Source organism: Schistosoma haematobium, chromosome 1 (assembly GCF_000699445.3).
Source record: "Schistosoma haematobium chromosome 1, whole genome shotgun sequence".
In the NCBI taxonomy this organism is placed as follows: domain Eukaryota; kingdom Metazoa; phylum Platyhelminthes; class Trematoda; order Strigeidida; family Schistosomatidae; genus Schistosoma; species Schistosoma haematobium.
Genome location: NC_067196.1, coordinates 67,709,820 through 67,731,456, shown reverse-complemented (window position 1 = coordinate 67,731,456; position 21,637 = coordinate 67,709,820). Strand labels below are relative to the sequence as shown.

Here is a 21,637-nt window from a genome sequence, read left to right as displayed (position 1 = left end):
CTTTCTTATATATATGTCATTCTTAAATTCGAATAATTCGCTCACATTCGCATTCTGTTCGTATTCTTTTTGTGTACTTCTGGCTTTGTAATCGGCGCTGTACAATAATAAACTGTAGTCAACGCTTCGTATTGTCTTCTGAAATTTATACACCGTCGTCCTTAAGAATTATATCGAAGATATTCCACTACAAATCCTTTGATTGAATCTGTAAAATTTATTTGTTATATGTGTAGCGTTAAGCGTTCACGAAAAACATACTATGGTACACATTTTTCATGGTTTTTGTCAACTTAAAATGCAGAAGTTACGTTAATCTTTTGGTAGTTCTTCTTACTTGATATCAAATAACAAGAATATTCTAATATGGAAAGATCTTCATGAAAGACCGGTAATTGCAAAGTTAAAAATCCTTACTTATAAGAATTTACATCTAAATTTGAACAAATAGTTTAACATTAGGCGCCAAGTTAATGCAAGACTTTAAAGAGGAAAATTATATTTATAGAAATCTGAAAGTTGAATCGCTGAGGTTTTTACAAATATAATTTTCCTTTTTAGTGTCATATCCTTCTTGTTATACGAGTAGCTAAAATTTAATCAGGTTGATTTCATATATTTCACAAAATCGATAACTGCATCATTACTTAGATTGGATTCTCTACATTCCGAATACGTTATTAATTATTCAACAGTAATGGTTATGATTTAGTTTTGTTTGAAATATTATTAAATACAAATAATTTATTAAGGGACAAACCTCATCGTCGCCTCGCTCACTGATAAAAATCGATATAACTTTATCTGTTAGTTTACCGAATTTCGATCAGTTTTAGTTGGCATATGTGCGTCCTATGTGTGGATTGCCTCAATATATGTAGCCATTATGTCGGAAGTTTTCATAGGGTAAATAAAATATGGCTATCAGGGCAATTCTCGACGCGGGTTTAGTCTTGTTACAATTCATCAGCTAGCCATATATGCATTCTAGATCCCAGTGTTAGCCATATTTCATTTATTCGATTGAAGAATCGTTATACTGTTCTTTAGATTTATGGTACAGAACAATTTAAATTCAACTCTTCATCAAATGACCAAATACATATGATAAAGATCAGATTAAGGAATAAAATTCACTAGCCATTTTAAAGAAATGATTCATATATAGATTATAACATAATAGCTTTAACTTAAACTGTGCTACCGAATAAGTTAATTATATCAAACAATTAACCTACTCAGTTAATCCTAAAACAGAATTTAACTTCAACTATACACAGATAGTATTTATCTGTAGATAATTTATAAAACAGGTAGAAAAAGTATATTTCATTAATTTATTACTATTGCTCTTAACGCTTCTATTTAAATTGTAGTCCAAATTGGTTGAGATGGAACAAGCTCATGCTAAACACCTAAATGAACTAGCAAGTAGACATCGAGCAGAAAGTGAATTGGAACTAGAAAGACTGCGCTGTGGCAAAGCTCAAGCTGAACGTGCACTTGAAGCACGCGAACGCGCCCACAAACAGCGTGTTAGAGCTTTGGAAGATCAAGTAAGTATTGAAATAGACAGTTTTCCCAAATTATCCTTCAAGCAGAAAGATATTACATTGCTGGTGATAATATACTTAACAGTCATTTAAAATTATCAATCTGTAGAAAAATTCATGCAACAAATCTATGTGTAACTTACCGTGGCTATCACTTTATGAAAATAACATTATCATTATGAATATATTTGATAATTTTGTTACTAATTAACTTAGTGTCACTTTCTTAGTATAAAATATTTTTATAACTTCTCCTGATTGCTTAAAGTTTATTATCACTTTTTAAGAACTCATATTTTCACCAGCAGCTAGTTTCATTAAAATAATCAAATCGACTTTACCCTTTGAAATGAATTTAATAAGTAGTTTTTTATTCTTAGGATTTGCAAATTTGATCGTAAAAATGTTCGCGAATTGAGGAATTTGGTTTGCTTTCTCATACATTAACCTTCTAAGTTGCGTTAATTAGCATTATCATTTAGATATTGTATATACGCGATACTAATGTATTAAAAAATCACGCTGCCAAAATACTACTGTTCACCTACTGGATTTACAAATTTGAATCAACAACGACAATGTCTTACTAAAGCTTTCATATATTCACTTGTATTAAACAAAATGACAGTGTTTACCTAATCAAATTCATGAATATATTACTAACATCAATGTCTAACGATTAATGTGCACATTTAAAGCATATTTCTGAGCGCATCTGACAGAATATGAGTAAACTATGTAGAAACTTGAACTTGAAAAATCACTCAAATTTCACTACCAGATATCATTGAATTCACTAAAAGAATACTTCTGGAGCTGAAATACATATACATTTTAGAATTTGTATCTCAATAGTCGACATATGTAATCTAATTTATGGGATTTAAAACACTTGTTAATAAATCTCTAAGTTAATTGGTCCTAAAAATAATTTCTTACAAAATAAATGATGCTAACTACTAAGGTGTAATGAGAAAATATTATCTTTGAAAATATGTAAAGAGTTGAGCCATTAAAATACAGAAATTTCCAAAAGAAATATTCCGAAGAAATACTACTGCCAACCGTCATCTTATTGTTAGGCTTATTAAAATTTAAAGTATGTTTTTTTGGATTAATATGTTCAATCTCTGTTGGTCGAGTTTTGATTTTATGATAAAATCTGGTGTGTAATCTCTTTCTTATATGTTGTCAGATGACTGTTCATTTCATTAAAGAGAATATAAAAAAGTTATTAATCTCTGAATAAAGACTTATTTACATAATTTCGATCCAACTGAATAACTAGAAAAAAATTAGCACATCAGATGTAGATGTAGCTTAGTATGTAGAGGTCATAACTATGAGACTTTATTTGATAGATTCTAATTTAATCAAAAATGAACACTTACATCATTTAGATGAATGAGATTTTTTAAAGTTTAACTTGATCTGTTAGTAATATTCGCCAGAAACTGGTCTCAGTTGGAGTATCATTAGAAATGAGAGTCCACTGGATAGCTGTATAGTCTTAGTATGGGGCTCCTTAGCATTGTGCACCCACGATCCCACTAGTGGTCAGTCTAAGGATCTCAGAACTAGCGGCGAACTGTTAGAACCACTGGGTCTGCTCCCACTGATACACACTTCCAGTTTCAATCAATTCGCGATATAGCATCGATTATATCTAGATTTTTAATGAGATCCTGTTACATTTCACTCACTAATTCTATACATACTTCAATCTTCTGAAATTTTATTCCGAATGATGATAGTTATCATATTTTTAAAGCTATACCTAAACACATAGAATCACAAATCTTTTTCTTTTAAAGGTTGTACAGTTAAAAGTTAAGGTAGGTTAAAGCTAATTTGTTTCATTTTGTTCAATCAATTTAAAATGTGTTCATTGTCTTAAATAAGACAAACCTACATGTTGGAGTCGTTATCTATGCACAATATATTAATGTAACACTAATTAATTCGTAAAACACTTTCATACATATATTCCTATCATTATAGTAATCGAAGTTGCTAAAAATATTTATTTTTATTATGCACTTGCTCATATATGCATTTTTCACAAACATTTACATTAAAACTGACTAAACAATATAGTATGATTTCATATAGTTGTCTTTTTCTAAAAATTGATTCACTAAGTACTATTGTATAACGCTGTATTTTCTTATCTATATCAATATGGAATTCTACATTAATAAAGTTTTCAATTTTTATTAATAATAACGAAAGATCCAGTTATCATACTTATATTGCTTTAAATAAAATGTTACCTTCATAAGATGAACTTAAGTTTAAGATAGAGTTAAGAGATCACGATAACTTATTTCAAATAAGTGATATTTTTGTAGGAAATATATTTTTTGTTATATCGCAGTGAGTAGAAAAATTGTATTTCAGAAGTTTAGTGACTCAATGTAAGCCACTTCTTCAGAGTAAGTAAATAAATAATTAACTTCCTACCTAATGCTCAATTTATTTGAAAATATCAAGTTCAACCTTGGCATTGATAACTATCAAGTGATATTTTTTCGTTTATTTTTTAAGTTAACTTTTAAGACTGGGCCTAGTTTATATGTATAATGAAGTTAACCATAAAATGAAAGATTTTAAGATTAACTTAATTGAAAACAGTGGATCATATTGAATAACTTTAAGAATTCACTGTTGATCTAGAACTTTGGATTATTCTGTAGAATTCATTTATGAAGGATTTATTCTGAAGATCTTGAATGAAATAGATGGATTGAGAAATATTCATCGTTTAGCAATACTACTGCAGATTAACATCTAGATAAAACTAAAAAAATATTTTATCCCACCATCTAATATCCCGAATAATTAAAAAAATGTTGCTTGAATAATTACATTGAGTACAGTCATAAAATTTTTCTAGATAACATATTCATAAAATTTACAACAAAATAACCTCGAAACTATAAATTTTACACACTTGTTTACATACAACAGTTTAATTAGATTTTGTTCGGAACACTGATGCCCAAATTTAATTAGAAATAAAATGAAACAAGTAAGCATTTCAAGTTTAGAGAAATACGGTAATAGAAAACAGAAACTATTTGCCCGAACAGATAAAAAATTCAGATAGAATCTGTTGTTTACAGATTAATACATTTGAAATTGAAGTTGAATATCCTCGTCTAAGAAAATCGAAATGGTCAAATGCAAAATCTATCCTTCTTCACTTATTCGTAATTTTATAATCTGCAATAATAGTCTGTAATATATTCTCTAACTTGAATAATTTATCTAAGTGTATAAAATCGAAGTTCATTTCCTTCAAGAAAATATACAGAATCTTGCCATTATTCAAATATTCTTAAAGTTTTCTGATTTAAAAACAAATCTAAATACATATGGAACTGCTTTTTCCCTTACTAAAACTCCAATTAACTTCTTAACCATCTCAAAGACTTATTATTGCATTTTATAATGACAATAAAAATAATATTTACATTCTGTTTTTTTTAGTTACTGAACTTGACACTTTTTAAAAGTTGTATTTCAGGTAGTTGATTTGCATAATATCGAAAAAATTGTAAATTGAAATTTAATCACCATAATAATTGGGATTGAGATCACGTGCCGACCAATGTTAGATCACGAATTGGAAATCTGGAAGCACTGTACGGCCGTTTCGTCCTAGTATAGAACTTCTGATTAGTGAGCATCCATGACCACGTACGCGGGATTCGAACCTAAGACCTTCGACCTCGCGCGTGAACGCCTAATTTCTAGACAACTGAGCCGGCATCCAATGGTGCCAATGTCTAACTTCAACCAACCCAAGATGTTGAGTGACCATCTTTCGTTGTCTTCGGTAACTGCCTCACAACCGACATGGTTAAACTCTACTGGTCACGGCTTATCCCTAGAACTCCAAGAATTAGTTAGTTAGGAATAGATGAAAATGACATCGGTTAGTATTTAGTGACGAAGAATTAAGAAGAATTTGGTCCTATGTTGGACTCGTTGGTTAAGTGTATCCACAGTCGTGCTGACATATATTTTGGAATTTGAATCGAGTATCTGCTACTTCGGAAACAGACGGGTTAACTATTAAATTTCTACCCATTTTATAATAATAACAATCATATTTACATTCTGATCCGGTTTTAGTTTTAGAATGTAAAAGCTGATGTTTCATTTGGTTAATTCGGTTGAGAAATCTTCTTGTTCGAAAATTGAATTTATACTTTTCTTAAATTTTCATTTATACATTCGTTTTTTCAGCTAGCCTCACTTAAAGATCAATTGATAGTAGAAGCAAATAGACCACAGCAATTAATAAATAATCCAAATAAATTTCCAACAACTATTCGCCCTGAAATTCCATTGAATACATCATCTACTAACCGACGTTCAATAGAACGCAAATCTGGAGGACAAGGTGATTTATCATTGAAAGCATCATTATCAAGCGGTGATATACGTCGGCTAACAGATAACGGAAATACAGAAATTCGCAATACAGCAGGATCAAAATATTTAACAAGTAGTCGACCAAATAGACTTCCAAGACGATAATTAATTTACCTGATAAAAAAATATCTGTCATAGACTTTATGAACATAATACAATGTTAAATTTTAAAACTAGGTAAACAATGTTCATCAGGGATCAACTCAATCATAAAATTAAAAAGAAAAAAACAAAACAAAACAAGGATTATTTATCTCATTTTTTGTCCTAATGTGTAAACTTTCTTCGTCTCTTGGAGTATATCCTTTTTTGTGTATTCATATTATTAGGTTTTCGTATGTGTTTATTTTAAGAAACATGCAAATTCACTTCTAAATTACTTTATACATATTATTTAGATTTCCAATTCTTTTTGAGAAGAAAAAAAATGATTGAGAAATTACTAATTATTAAAAATGCGGAACAATAGTATTCCTTTCTTTCAAATTTGATTTCATGCAAACTTACAATCCAAAAAAAATATAGAATGATAAATTCAAGAAATACTACAAATGATAATCAGATCACAATCATCATTAAATATAAATATATAATTATATTGTTCATAAGTATAATATGTAACAAAATAATTATAAAGTATACTAATAAATATATATACATTTAAATACTCTTAATTTTTTCACAGTAGTGAATATACTTTAAAAATTGTTTATCAAGTATATTTATAGCTTTCAACTAGGTATAAGAAATAGTAATTCGTATATGGTTATTCACCGTACATGTAAATTAGAACAATGTATGCTTTAGAATTCTTGAAAGAATCGTTTATCTCATTCAAAATTGACTGTTTGTAAAGAATCTATGGGAGCATACCAGTTTTAGCTTACGATAAACTAATCTGTTATATCTGTCACCCATTACTTACACTTGAAAACGAGGAACAACTACAATTAAGAACATCGAAAACAAGATGACTCTTGTGGAAAATACACTCATTTATGTATCGAACATAGTTCAGGTTAATTTTATACAAACAATAGCTTATCTAGAATAAACATCACACTGAAGTAAATCAAAGTTATACTGTACAATATATCATAACGAAAATAAAACAAATATTAGTTAATTATATTATTGAACTAAAAAAGGAAGTAATTTTGAACAAGAATCACAGTGAGTTAAGAAAATGTGATTTCCTCGTTTATTCCGTTATATCACGATAAAATCTGATAGCTTATGTAAAACCTAATTTACTTAGGCATGGAGTCAAAAAGACTACAGCGAAGGATACTATTCAATTCATATATCTGAAGGCTCGATGCCTAGTCTTTTCTATTACTACTGTTAAAACCTCTACCACTGTATGGTTTAATCCAATAAATTCATCTCTGAGCTAACGGAGTATGACAACGGGTGTACATACGTACCACGTTCTACGTCGCATTTAACTGACTGACTTCTCATTGACTTATTGTAGTATTTAAAATTCCTGTCACATTCATGATTGGATGTTTTGTTTATCTATGATATTGAATAACTTTTGTAGGCTTCAGAGTGCCTCTAAATGATGGATAGAATAAAACTAATTAGGGAAACCTTATAATTATTTCATTTATAATCAATAAACGACTGTAAATATACAGAATCTAATTTTATGTCGAGGTATAGTTGAAATTTAAAAAGTATTGATTTAAATAGTTCCTGATTGTATAAGGTGAGGGTCTTCTGACTGGTTGCATCAATATAAAATTTTAAACCATTTAGTTCTTGCGAAAACTCTGGCAGACTAACAAACTACACCGTCGAATTGTATCTAAGGTTGTAGGTTAGGTAGTATATCGTGATGTTAATTAAGAGTGGTTGAAGATAAATCCAAATTTAGCTGACTAAATAATTGAACGTCCGTTGTTGGAGTCATGTTACGGACGGTAGAGGTGAGAATGGATGGAAGGGACCATATTCTTATTTTCTGACGAATAACTCTCATGACGTAGCCAGCAAGCACTATTCTATTTCTATTCAAACATCAAGATCTCTCAGAACCTTGACGACGCACCATGGCTTCTTCAAAGTTAACCGTGGACGTTGTTTCTAACTAATGTAATTTTGTTGCTGATTTGTTGTAGAACTTATTTATCTTTGGTAATTCCGGTCATTTATCTGATGCTCAGACCAGTTTACCGGGCGAAACGTTGGAATTATCCAGATTTGAAAAGCTGAAATTTAAAATAGAACCCTTACATCTAACGTCTTCCATACACTTATGATCTCCATTTTCATTCATCAAGAATGAAATGTAGTAAGTAATCTTGATTATTTCGAATATGACGGGTTTTAGGTCCATTATATAAGCAACTGGTTAGTCAATGGTTCTTTTGGGACTAGTGACCAGTTTCATTCGGCCATTTTGGTCAATTGAGTTACTTTATCAGTCAATGGAGCCGATATGACAAGTCAGTAGAAATATTCTATCTTAGTATGATACGTGACCATACTCATGTTAATATTTTAGCTACTTATCTACCGCAACATTGACGGTTAGTACGTCAAACCATAGTTGTCAATGATACGCCTTTCTCTCAAACTCATAGTGATAAAACACTGAACTGGGGAACAATTTGATAGTTATACAATCGATGTCCTATTTATCTATAAATCAGTGATGCTAAATATCCAGTCAATTTTATAGTCACTAAAAGGAGAATTAAGTTCAAGTCTTTCTCTGAGTTAAAAAATTTCTATTCATATATCTTGTACTGTGCACCGGTACTACCCTAATGTACATCCAAGTATGATTGAAGATCTCGAACATGAACCAGTGGTTCATCACGAAAAACACGAATTACTTCCCAAATCTTTACACGTACACGAATACATGATTTAGTGCTAGGCAGTATAAAACTACAACTTCTTGCTTACTTATCGAGAACCATAAAAAATAGACCAACATACTGAATATTACAAATATATTAAGGCTTTATTGTGGAGTTGACTAGTTAACTAAATAGTTAACACAATTCCTAGTATTAACTTAACACAGTTCACTGACTACGATTATCAAGAACGAACAATATTTATGAAATGTGTTTTAAAAGCATGATTGATTATGTAAACTTTAAGTTTCTTCAAATTTCTGAACAAGAAATAACAGTTGCTATTATTGCTGACATTGACAGAACTACATTTCTTTTGTAGTATGTTCTCACTTTCACCTTATGACTGTAGTCTGAATTCTACGGTTGGTTATTTTTCCGCCGAAGTAACAAATATACTCGAACCCGTGAACAATAGAAAAAAACAGGAGTATATATATATGAGTAATTAATTTTGCTGCTTTCGAATTTTTGATAAAAGAAAAATATGAAATAAAAACATGAGAATAGAAACCACCAGCGAGTCAGTAATACAGTAGAATGATGTAGTAATTTATGTTGCACAATAAGGACAATAGTCATAGTGATTATCAGTATTCATATGTCAAATTAATCACTACTCTTCAAAAGAAAAATAAACACTTTAGAAAAGCAAAAAATATTAATATTACTTAACTATGATAACAGTAGCAGTGAAGAGTAGTAATTGGAGCACTAACAAAGATAGACGTATATATGTATATATGACAACTTGAAAACTTTTTCTCTATCACTGGTTTAATTAATTCACAAAGAACGACAGAAATAGAAAAGCAGAAAAATTATTTTTCTTTAAAAATAATTTACGATTGATAAGGTGGAAAAAATGGATTTTGATGTTGAGATGTATTTGATCATATTCCAATAACTATACAAATATTTATATTCATTTGAAACCTACTTAATATTGAAGAGATAAGAAAGAGTGCATATGTATCTATTTCACCATACAGTAAAATATACGTATACATGCAGTTAAACGTACAAACATCTACATATATACAGTTGGAATTATCACTTTCGTGAAGATAAACTTTTAACTTTTGAAATAAAATAATAAATTGTATCAATGATAATGGGAAAAAAGAGATTAACATGTACAAAAGAATCTGGAAATTGAAACAAGAAAATATAGAATAAATGAAACGTATGGGTTGATATAGATACATATAGATGTATATATATACATATACAATGTGTTTATAAAAAGCTTCCAGTTACAGATTACAAGGTCAAACTGATAAGTAGTATAACTGTGTTGTAAGTATAATATGAGAAATAGGTTAAGAAGAGCTGAAAAGTAACAAGATACGAAAAATCTATTACAGTAAGTAGTGGATAACTCTACATTTTAAAAGCGGACAACGGAGATTAAAAAAAGAAAGATAAACAAGAAAATGGAATAGAAAAGTAAAAGAAATACTGTCGGATCCGTCGTCCATACTATTTCATGCAGCATATACATAGACAATGAGAGAAAAAAGAATTAACTTAAAATCCTGTAATAGTAGTGATAATAATCAAACACTGAAAACGACTTGTTTTCACGGCTGACCGAATATTTTCTCAAAAAGATTAGCTTTACAGTCAATACGAATAAAAACATTTTCGATGTATACACACAGTAACAAAAGGGCATTTATGACAAAGTATCCAAGACTAAATAGAAAGACAATTACGATGAAGTGATCAATATAAATGACTGCATAAATTCTATCGATGAAGACGTCGTTTCCGAAATCGTTGGGAACTGGATGAAGTAGATGATTCTGTGACAGTGCAATTAGTACAGTCAGTATTATGTGTACGTGAAGATGACTTCGTAGTTCTATCTCTTAAATTAATTCCACTATTGTTTGTATCCGGATCCTCTGATGTGACACTAAAAGAGTCAGCTGAATTATTTGCATCTTGTGTGAAAGCATGTTCACGAGAGACACGCGGTCGTAAAGAACGTCTAGTATTGACTCGATCATCTGATTTAATTTGTCTTAATTTTACACCTGAAGAATTGGATCGAAGATTAGTTGACCGGGATGAATTGGATGATTGAGGAGATGAACCACATGATGAGCAGGATGCTAGTGTGACTGATGACACAGCGGAAGAAGCCAAACTACCCTCAACTATGCTATTCTCATCAATAGTTACAGATGACTTTTGACAACTATCTGTACATAAACTATTTGAAATAAGTAATGGGCATTGTAAAGTAGATTCACCAGTTTCGTCACGATGTTGCTGATTTACATTGATTCGTATTGCACGTGAGTTTTTACTTTGTGTAGATGCAACTGGTGCTTGAAGTGTAGTTGTAGAGTTAGTCAAAACACTTTGTAAATTACAAGAGCCAGAGGAATTCACAGATGACAATGACTCATCCGTCACAGGTGGTCTATAAGATGATGTTAAATCAGTTGATTCACCTAATGGAGATTTTAATTCGACTACACCTGTATCCTTTCCGGTACAACTCGATCTTGAATTCCTAATAGAATCTCTCATTCTTCTTCTCCTTCGTAGCTTGCGATATTTCAAAGCGTTATAGTGATGAGAGATACGAATATTATTGTTTGTAGATTGACTAACTCGAGTTAATCTATTTATTATTGAACTTGAAAGATAAGTTCTCTTTTTAATTGAAGAATTATTAGTCAATGAGTAAATGAGTTCAGTATGCATTTTATTAGATACATATTTATTATTACTGTTATTATTATTATTACTTTTTACATTTGACTTTTTACAACTGTCTGATACTTGTATAGATGAAATATGATTGTGATTAATAACAGGGGTATGTTTCAGTTTCATTGCAGATAATACTTGATCTTTTAACATTCCATGTCTAGCTAGGGCAGTGAGAAAAGCTCGTATAAACGGTTCATAATTGTGTATACGTCTAGCATCATCAATACGATAAGATCGACGTTTCTCTTCTTCTTCAATCAAAGCACTAAGACATAGTTTTATTTGTTCATCTATTTTATGTAGTAGGATATTCAGTTCTTCCACACTTAAAGGTGGAGGATATAAACTTGGTGAATTCTTCAATTTCATGTAATCATACGTAAACGGTGATAAGTATGTTGAAGTAATATTTGTAGTATTAGTATTAGCATTAGAAGTGGAATGAACCGTAGAAGTCTGTTCAAAAGAAGTGATTCTACTAACTTTTGAAGGACTCGTATTACTGTGAAGAGTAACAGGATTTGAACGAAGGTGAGCTAAATTATGAGAAGCTAGAGTATCCATTCGAGTTGATGATCTTGTTGGATACTTTGATCCTCGATTTGGACCAGCGATATCACTGGATGAAATTGAAATGTTGGCTAATTTTTTAATAAAACAGAAAAGTGAAATATACAAACAGAAAACGTCCGAAACAATAAATTAACACGAAAGCTGAAAAATAACACAACAACAGTAACTACATACATAGTTTAACAAATCCCTTAGATGTTACAATAATACTATTAAAAAATAAGGTTCACTCTCTTCACAGCAATAAACTATTCACTGTATGAATAGATAAGCTTAAACGATTAAAATATTTTATTACTATTACTTCTTCATAGGTCATGGTTACTTTATGAACAGATATACAAAACCAAACAATTACATGTCTGATTGACCTGAAATAAACTGTTTTTGAACTCTGAAAAGAAGCTTTATCGTAAGTACTGACTATAATTTTAGATCAGTAGAGTTATAGTATAGTATGTCTACGTTATTCCATTATCCGATGATCTTTAACAATAATCTTTCATTTTGGTCATAAATTCAAACCAAATGATTAAATCACGTCCGTTCAAAGGCTGAGGTTTGTACTATCCGAATAGTATTCACAAGTAAGCATTTTAATCATATATTTGCTGAACAATGGTTTAATATTCAGTTGTCAGACTATCCTATACGTACATCGACTTGTAACCGAACGATCATTGTCTGGTACTACAATTATGACACATTTCTTAATTTCGGCCTGAACAGACGTCAACACTTCATACAACTGTTTTACAAGTTAATACCTTATTTGAAGTTCTGATTCATTCTACTACTTGGTTTGACTAATCTCAGCCAGCCATTCCTTAATTTTGATTTAATGTTGGTTGGAAATGTGTAGAGTTGTATTTTCGACTAATAAAGTCTTTAGTCAAAGGATAGGTGTCGTTTTAGTGAGATGATGTACTGAGTGGAAAGCAATCGCTATTCCTTGTGCACTATTCTTACTCTACCCAACATATTCCATATCATTGAACCAATCAACCTGATAACATTAGGACCTTCAACGGCACAAAAAATTAATTAACTGTCCGATTATTTCGATTTCAAGCTGAGAACACAACTTATTATTTAGAATTTATGTATGAATCTGTATACGAGTACTGTTGTTTTCTAATTATGATTACTACATTGTTACTGGTAGTAATATAAAAATAAAAATAAACCTAAGCCTATATGATACTACTAATTGAGTCTATACATGGTTAAGAATATTAACATTTATATATCAGTCGGTTTCACTAAATTAAACGTAATTTGTATGCAGAAAAAACATCACTTTTATTTTATCATTATCATAAATGTCATATAGCAGCAGTATAGTAGACTATTCTGAGATATTTGAGTATAAATAATAATTGAGAGAATAACAAACATTACCACAATAAGAAATATTAACCGATGGACACATATAAAATAGATGGAATGTGGTTAGCAGTGGAGCCCAGGATGTGTGTTTCATCCTATTTTGAAGTCGTCAGTTGGATGTACCAGGATTTTAGGGTTGATGTCCACGCCCCAATTCGAACCCAGTACCTTTCGCTTTAAACACCCAAAAATTCATACGCCGACTAAAATTGATTGAAATTCAGTCAATTCATCAACGGTGAGATGATCTAGACCATTGGAAATTGAATTGATATACACATAGTTTGTGACGATAAACTGAGAACAATGAAACAACTTACATTCAGCTAAGTCTGTAGTCATTGGGGAAATTTCTGTAGGTGAACGATACTTGTTTGATACATCTGAATTATATAAACTGGATTCATGATTCATCAGTACTGATTTATTTGATTGTACATTATCTGATGATATTTTTGTGATCGAAATTCGCTCTTCAGTTGATGCTTGTACTGAACTAAGTGAATTTAGCTTTAAAGATGCTCTAGTAAGTGCTCGTGTTTGGGGACGTGAATCTAAAACGGTACCACAAATTTCATTAGATGAAGTTATCGATGAATTTGTAGGATATATGTCATTTGTAACAGGTGTTTCCGAGTCACCTGTATCTAGATTTTCTGAAGTAGCATCACACCATAACTTTGTTTCAACAGTTAAAGGTTTAGTAAGTTCTTTTAATGGAATGTTTTGTCTGCCCAATAATGTTGATCGACTACAGTATGTAGGTTCATTAACTTTACAAGAATTTAGTTCTGTACAACTTGTAGATGTAGATGTTACCTAAAAAATAATGAGAAAATCTTCAATTACAGTAATTATTTACAAGTATTCTCAAGTTGTATTTATATGATAGAAAGTAAATAATTATGATGAAAACACGTTGGTTACATTTAGACATAAATAACGATAAAGTAACGAAGGTGATTCAAAATTAAATCTACTCTGGTGAAACGAGCCAATCAGAACTAAGTAAGCGATTTCAATGTCACGACTCCTATTTCAGTACTCAGTGCACACGTACGATCGATTCACAGCGGATTTCAAGAAGGCTGTTATAGTTGAGCGGCTACAATAGATGGGATTGCTCAAAAGCTCCTTTATTTCTGATTGCGGTGTTCAAATGATTGCTGGACGATGTGGTGTTTCGATGTAATATATGTTTGAGGAAGAAGTTTTCCAGAACGGGGATTTTTTACTCGATTCTGATTGACACTAAGACAGGTTATGCTGATTGTTGTAAACAGGATAATAAAAGCACCAGCAACACTGGCTGCAATATTTGCAGATGTTTTCGAAGCTTCGGTATTTCAATGGTATGAGTACTGAAGAGACATATGTGCAATAAAAAAATCAGAAGGATCGTAGAAATAGATGTAACAATCATTAGGAAACCTGAATTCAGAAGAAGCGTAAGAGAAGGCTGGGTAAGTAGTAGTTCCTTAAGTATACCTAGCAGATCTTTGGTGTATAAGATAGATCATCGCAAAAGCAACATTTCCAAAACCTCGGGAACCGACAGGCTGCGACGCTGATACCAATTATAGAGGAGTATGGGCAACCGAGTACCACAATAGCATAGACGACTGGACGGAATATAGATGCCTATCTAGATTTTGTTACGTGCATTATGTCGTCTTTCACATGAAACATTTTGCAGACCCCATCACGGGAGTAAACATCAATAGAATGGAAGCAATGCGGTCGAGGCTAAAAGAATTTCTGCGAGGTTATTACGACTCCGGAGGTCGACTGTTGTGAAGTCACATGGATGAGTTCCTGTACCGTATGCATTAAGATTTCAGAACCCCAGTCTTTTTCTAGCTTGACACGTTTTTAAATCATGTTGAAAAAAAGTGTATCCACTCCGATTTTTCGGTTTTGCATAATAAATTCTTACTCTGTATCAACTGCTTTCCAGGTGGCTGAAATTTCGAAGGGTCACTTAAGATTCATCGTCTATAAATTATAGTCTCGCCGTCTACTTTCAATACAAATCGTAAGTAACAGGATAAAACAGAATACGAAATTACTACTTAAAAATTCAATAGAAACAATATTGGAAACAAGCTATAGGACATTATCCTTGTGCTAGTATACGTCAATAAATTGAAATATCTATTTTGAAAAAAATAGTGAGATAATAAATCAGAAAACCTTGTAAACGAAATGTGACAATCTATGTACTGTGAACGTTAAGCATATTATCATCTGCTTGATCTCAAATTGTTTGTCATGTTCCAGTTTATCGGAAAAAAATACACAGGAACACTATTAGAACAACCATAATGAAGTCTATTTGGTCAACTTCGGACACTAAATCAATGATGGCGAGACTCTAATTTATGGACGAGTCAATCAGGGGCGCTTTAGAGATTTCAAGGCTACGGCGCCAACTTCAGTGCTTAATGCTAACGTACGATCGGTTCATAGGGAATTTTGTACAAAACGTGATAATTGAGCGACTATAAAAAAATAAAAGGACGAGACTATAATTTGTGAACGAATCAATCAGATATAAGATAACAGATCTCGGATTTTAACGCGAAAGCCTTCCAAACATTTGGCTAAATAAATTTCTGGCATTATAGCTGATGCCAGTTCGTGATGAAAACCCCGCATATAATTCCTAAGGCAAATTACGAACTGGATAATAAAAGCACCAGTAACATTGGCTGCAGACAGGTACTACAATATATACGGACGTTTGGAGAGCTCACAGACTGCTACATAGGTTTGGTTATGTGCATCGTGTCGTTATCCACAAGTAGCATTTTGTGCACTCAACAACCGGAGTGCACATAAACAACATTGAAACTATGTGGTCGAGGCTGAAAGAGTATTTGAGACTTTATCATGACTCCAGAGGCCGACTATTCTGTAGCCGTATGGATGATTTCCTCTACTGCATGCATGGTGATTTTAGAACCTATGAACTTTTTTCTAACCTTGACAAGTTTTTGAACCACATATAAGAAGTGTATCCACTATATTCCCTTGGTTTTGTATAACATATTTTTACTCTATACTGACTGTTTGCTGATTGGCTAATATTCCTCAAGGTCGCTCAAGATTCGTTCAAAGGTCGTACATAAATCAGTCTCGCCTTAATGATTCTAACACAACAAACTGGCAGGGAAGGAAAGAAGACTTTGGTTCTAGTCAACAAAGAATCAACTAGATCTCTGCTCTCCGTCGGATTCTGATTTTCTATATCAATCAAATGGCTGATCCATAAATTTATAACTTTTTGCAAATAGTGGTCGTTCAGTGATATCAGCTTTAATTCTTATTTCTTGTTCCTTCTTATTCTTAATTATTGCCAGAAAAATAACTCAATCAAAATATCATTGTTGCACACTTTTTTAGCTCACCAAGATAATTCAGTCAATTGGTAAATGTCTTTATATTTTTCTATCCATCAAGCTGGAATTTAGGGGATTGCTACGTTGGTGCTGACCTGATTGGTCCACACAGACTACTTTTTTACTACACATTGAAAAACACTACATTCAATATGTCATTAATGAATAATGACTTTGTAATAATCATACACAAAAAAGAACATCACAAAGCACTTACTTTTGTTAACTGATCTGAACTGTGATCAAGTGAATGTAAATCCTTCACATCATAAAAATAATTTTCTTGTAGTTTAATGGAAATTCCATTCGGTATACCATTCTCTAAATCCTGTATTTCTTGAAGATTCCCTTTTGATTCTTTACAATCATCTACTGAATGAGAAATTTTATTGATATTCGACTTACGAACCGTACTAGACATTGTTTCAGTAAGTACGGTAAGAGATAACGGTGAATTATTTGAAATGAAAGAAGCGAAAATTCTATTTATTTTATTTGTATTCGGAGAATATTCTAATTGGGAATTACAGTTATAACCGTTTTCACCATTATTATTATTATTATTATTATTATTATTATTATTATTATTATTATTATTATTGATATCATCCTGTTGAGGCATATGTAAATAAGGCTTTTTGTGTTGACAGTCCCAACAGTCTGGATCATTATGTTCATTTGGTGATGAATAGGAAGAACGTTTACGAGATGAAAAACAAAATGTACTGTAATCATCATTGGTAGGAGAATGTATACTATCAGTTAAAATAGTACCAGATAGAGAATTATTATTATGTTTTTGATGTATTGATTTACTTAGTTCTGACTCAGGATAGTTGTGGTTCTCATAAACTGTTTGTTTGGCAGCACGTGTCGCTGAACGAGTTTTGATGGAACGTGAATTCTCAAAGTCATCAGATGGTTCATGTCTAAAAAAATAGAAAAATAAACGTTTAAAATACCTTTTTCAATGACATTATCCAAGAATATTATTATAGACAATTGCAAAAATAAAAAAGGGGATACAATATTTTTTATCCTGTAAATGGATAAATTTACATTAGCTATTTAACAGAATCAAGTTACCCCACTACTCACTTCAAACTCGAATTATATTGTTAAAAACAACTTATTCATACAAAATCATTCATGAAAATATGTAGAACAGTATATTATTGTGATAAAAGTTTGAAGAAACATTCAGTTTTAAGTATAATTTTGCATAACTGGTTTAAACGACTAAACTACCAACCAAATTAGTCAAATAATATGTTGTATAGACTAATATGGGTATTATTTGTGATTATCTCATTCATCATGATTTATCTTTTTAAAGAATGTAGAAAACACGTCCCACTGTTTACACACAAAAAACATCATATGATATCAAACGATTCATGTTATTTTATATGACTTTCACTTCGATTCCTTTTACACTAATTATACACTTTTTAAGAGTACCACTTCACGATGTAGTATGTGTTTTAATTGCTCATTCAATATATACCCCTTATCTAAAGTAAGAATATAACCACAGAGGAATACTGTGATACCTAAAACACTAGCTTTAATGACCCGACGCTTGACAGAAGCTCGTGAAAAACAAACCCAAGAAAGCCAGGCTGCTCTGAGACCCGGGTTTCGATGCGTAGATCGAATATTAACCCTTCTTTCAGGTTTTGAAACACAGACATACTAACCGACTCGGACCCTTCTAACTGTATTTCTCGACCTTAAGCCGATGTTTGACTCCATATATCACTATATATCAGTATAAGGTTGTGAAGATCGTTGAGTTTTAATTGAGATCATGAACCCGTCAATGTTAGATCACCATTGAAAACCTGGAAGCACTGAACGCTTAACCTCTAGACCACTGAGCCGGCATCCAACGGTGCTAATGTCTAAATTCAACCAATCTACGCAATCGCGCAACTGTCTTCCATTGTCTGAGGTAGATACCTGTCTCTACCTGGCACGGATTGGACTCCGCTGGTCACGGCTTCTCATTAGAACTCTGAGAATTCCCTCTCGAAGCTAGTCACTAGTGAACATATGAAGCTAGACATCAACACCGTTAGATGCCGGCCCAGCGGTCTAGAGGTTAAGTGTTCGTGCACAAGGCTCAAGGTCCTGGGCTCGAGTCCCATGTGAGGGATGGCAGGCGTGTATTGTTGAAGAGTCCCATATTGGGACGAAACAGCCGTTCAGTGCTTCCAGGTTCTCAATGGTGGTCTAGCATTGATCGGTTCGTGATCTCAATTGAAAATCGATTGGTCTTATCGCAAACTTTATCGCTGAAAGGCGTACCAAAGAAATACATTAACCTTGTACAAACTCTCCACTAGAACACTACTGGTCGAGTCAGAGCCCATGGAGAACTGTAATAGAAATCAGTTACTTCAGGGTGTTCATCGGGGTTGTCCTTTTTTCCACTTTTACTTAACTCTGTCATAAGGATAACGTTTTCGTTGTCCAACTTGTTGGGGATTGATCCCCTACCAGATCCACTTATTCACTTAGAATGTGCAGATGACGTAGTTGATTGATAAAGATGTCGATATAGTATTTTGATCGTCCTTTGCAACAATGCAAGCATGTTTGGAATGCGGTTCTCTCCCTCTAAATAAAAATGTATGTATTAATCATAGGGAGTAAAGTGGTTGAGTGCATCGACCACTTTGCTTGACCCGGAAGTCCCATCAACCTAAAAGGGCTGATGTCTGATGAAATTTCGACAAGAATCAGGAAAGCTTGACTGACCTATGATAACTTGCTGTGATATTCCGCTGCAATCTGAAAGCCGAGTATACTGTGCAGTAGTGAGCTTCATCCTACTTTATAGCTGGGAAAAGTGACCTTAGAAAATAGAGGATATTTATTAATCATAGATGTTGCAAACCATTCCTCGTGTACTTTGAGACCATCAGGTTAGCAACTCTGAAGTTAGACGCACAGTATTAACTAAGGATGGGAAATCATATAAGGGGGTAGTAAATCTTTATAGAGTGAGATGGTTACATGTATTACGTAAGCCCATCCACCAACTACCTCAACACGTGACGATGGTTAGTGCAAGAATACATAGCTAGGGGAGGTCCAATTGAGACATGGCATCAATCCATGAGGACATTAAATGTTGGACAGAGCTATGTAGGTAGGTCCAGACTAATTTATATGGGTCACTGTGATTATCGTAAACAATCGTTAGAGACTTGGGGTGATACGACACAGGTCTATTCCCTTAGATCCTAAATTTCTAAAACCTCATAAGTTATTAAATAAGAACTTTCGTCTAAATTTGAACGAATAGTTTCACCATATTTGGGCGCCGAGTTAATGTGAGACAATAAAGAGGAAGAATGTATTTGTAAAATCTCAGCGAAAGAATTTGAAGTAAATCCAATGTTTCGCCTGGTAATCTGGTTCAAGCTTTTTCAAGGAAAATATAATCAAACAACAAATTATTGAATATAAATAAGTACATGGTTCTCCGGTTTACTGTATACTGAATAAGTCATCCAATCAACGTGAACAATGATTAAAAGAGGTATCTACATTAGTGTGTAAGAGACTTGTGGTGTGAAACGAAGTATTAAGATGACAGATTATGTGTATACGTAAGTGAAGTGAGAAATTTCATTCAACTATATATTGTCTTCGGTCTGTGAATATTAAGAAAACATATCATTTTATATATGATATGAATCAAAAATGTCACAGCATGCATTAAATGATGATAAATAAACAAGATAAAAGACTGAGTTCAAAGAGGAATGTATTTGCAATTGAAAGTTTGTGTTATTTTAATGTTGCAGTCAATTGTTTAACATATTCAGATAAGATAACCGATTTGAACCGTTGAATGTATTATCTATTGATTAGTTAATATGATATAGATAGATAGAATGGAAGAAGGAGTTCAGGTTTACTTATTAATTATTAGTTGCCATGGGACATCTAGTTTTATTCCATCTCTTCTATTAATACTGTTTGGATTCGCCCATATATGTAGGGCTTCGGTTGTTAGTCTTTCTTTGTAGGAATTAAAGCCTTTTTGAATGATGAATGGAGCAAGAATCATTCACAAAGGCTTTAATTTCTACAAAGAAAGACTAACAGCCGAAGCCCTACATATATGGGCGAATCCAAACAGTATTAATAGGAGAGCTGGAATAAAACTAGATGTGCCATGGCAACTAATAATTAATAAGTAAACGATGGAGATGCTGTAGAAGAGTTGGTGCTATTGTAGTGACATATACGAGTACCTCTATGTGAATTTATACTTACTTTTGGATAGATAGTAATAATTCGGACAGTATGTGACTAATAAATCATTTTTATTCTCAAAAAAACTATACTTTTCATAATTGAGGTCTATACATGTACGTTTTTATGCGCGTTTTATCTGTACATATGTCTGTTTATTGATTATCTTATTCACTGTCTATTTAAACTATATATAAGCTCATTTAAAGAGTATTCGGAGTTGAAGTATAGCCAGTCCCAACGCTTTACCTACTCATCTTACACTCATGATTTGTCGGTGTATTCGCATGTATGGAATATATATCCAAATAGACTTCGTATTTGCTTTTTAATACCATAGTTGTACAAATGGGCTAAGGGGAAATACAGTGTATGAAAGTAAATTCGGGATATATATATTTAT

General features: G+C 32.2%; 2 protein-coding genes across 3 annotated transcripts in view; one reads left to right on the top strand and one right to left on the bottom strand.

Annotated features, from left to right (window-relative positions):
* MS3_00001939 (uncharacterized protein) overlaps window positions 1-6,571 on the top strand; it is a 69,625-nt gene extending 63,054 nt beyond the window's left edge. Inside the window, exons 23-25 of one of the 2 annotated variants that reach the window (XM_051209459.1) lie at window positions 1,377-1,556; window positions 3,368-3,388; window positions 5,808-6,571. In XM_051209459.1, the coding sequence (XP_051074917.1) occupies window positions 1,377-1,556; window positions 3,368-3,388; window positions 5,808-6,101 (495 nt within the window). In that variant the 3' untranslated portion in view covers window positions 6,102-6,571. The remainder of the gene's footprint in view (window positions 1-1,376; window positions 1,557-3,367; window positions 3,389-5,807) is intronic. The other variant, XM_051209460.1, reaches the window with a different exon arrangement.
* Window positions 6,572-9,090: 2,519 nt separating this feature from the next.
* The window catches only part of MS3_00000894 (uncharacterized protein), a 41,523-nt gene continuing 28,976 nt past the window's right edge, over window positions 9,091-21,637 (bottom strand). Inside the window, exons 5-7 of the mRNA XM_051208477.1 lie at window positions 17,180-17,891; window positions 13,882-14,380; window positions 9,091-12,240 (exon numbers count right to left, since the gene is read on the bottom strand). Of these exons, the coding sequence (XP_051074915.1) occupies window positions 10,622-12,240; window positions 13,882-14,380; window positions 17,180-17,891 (2,830 nt within the window). The 3' untranslated portion in view covers window positions 9,091-10,621. The remainder of the gene's footprint in view (window positions 12,241-13,881; window positions 14,381-17,179; window positions 17,892-21,637) is intronic.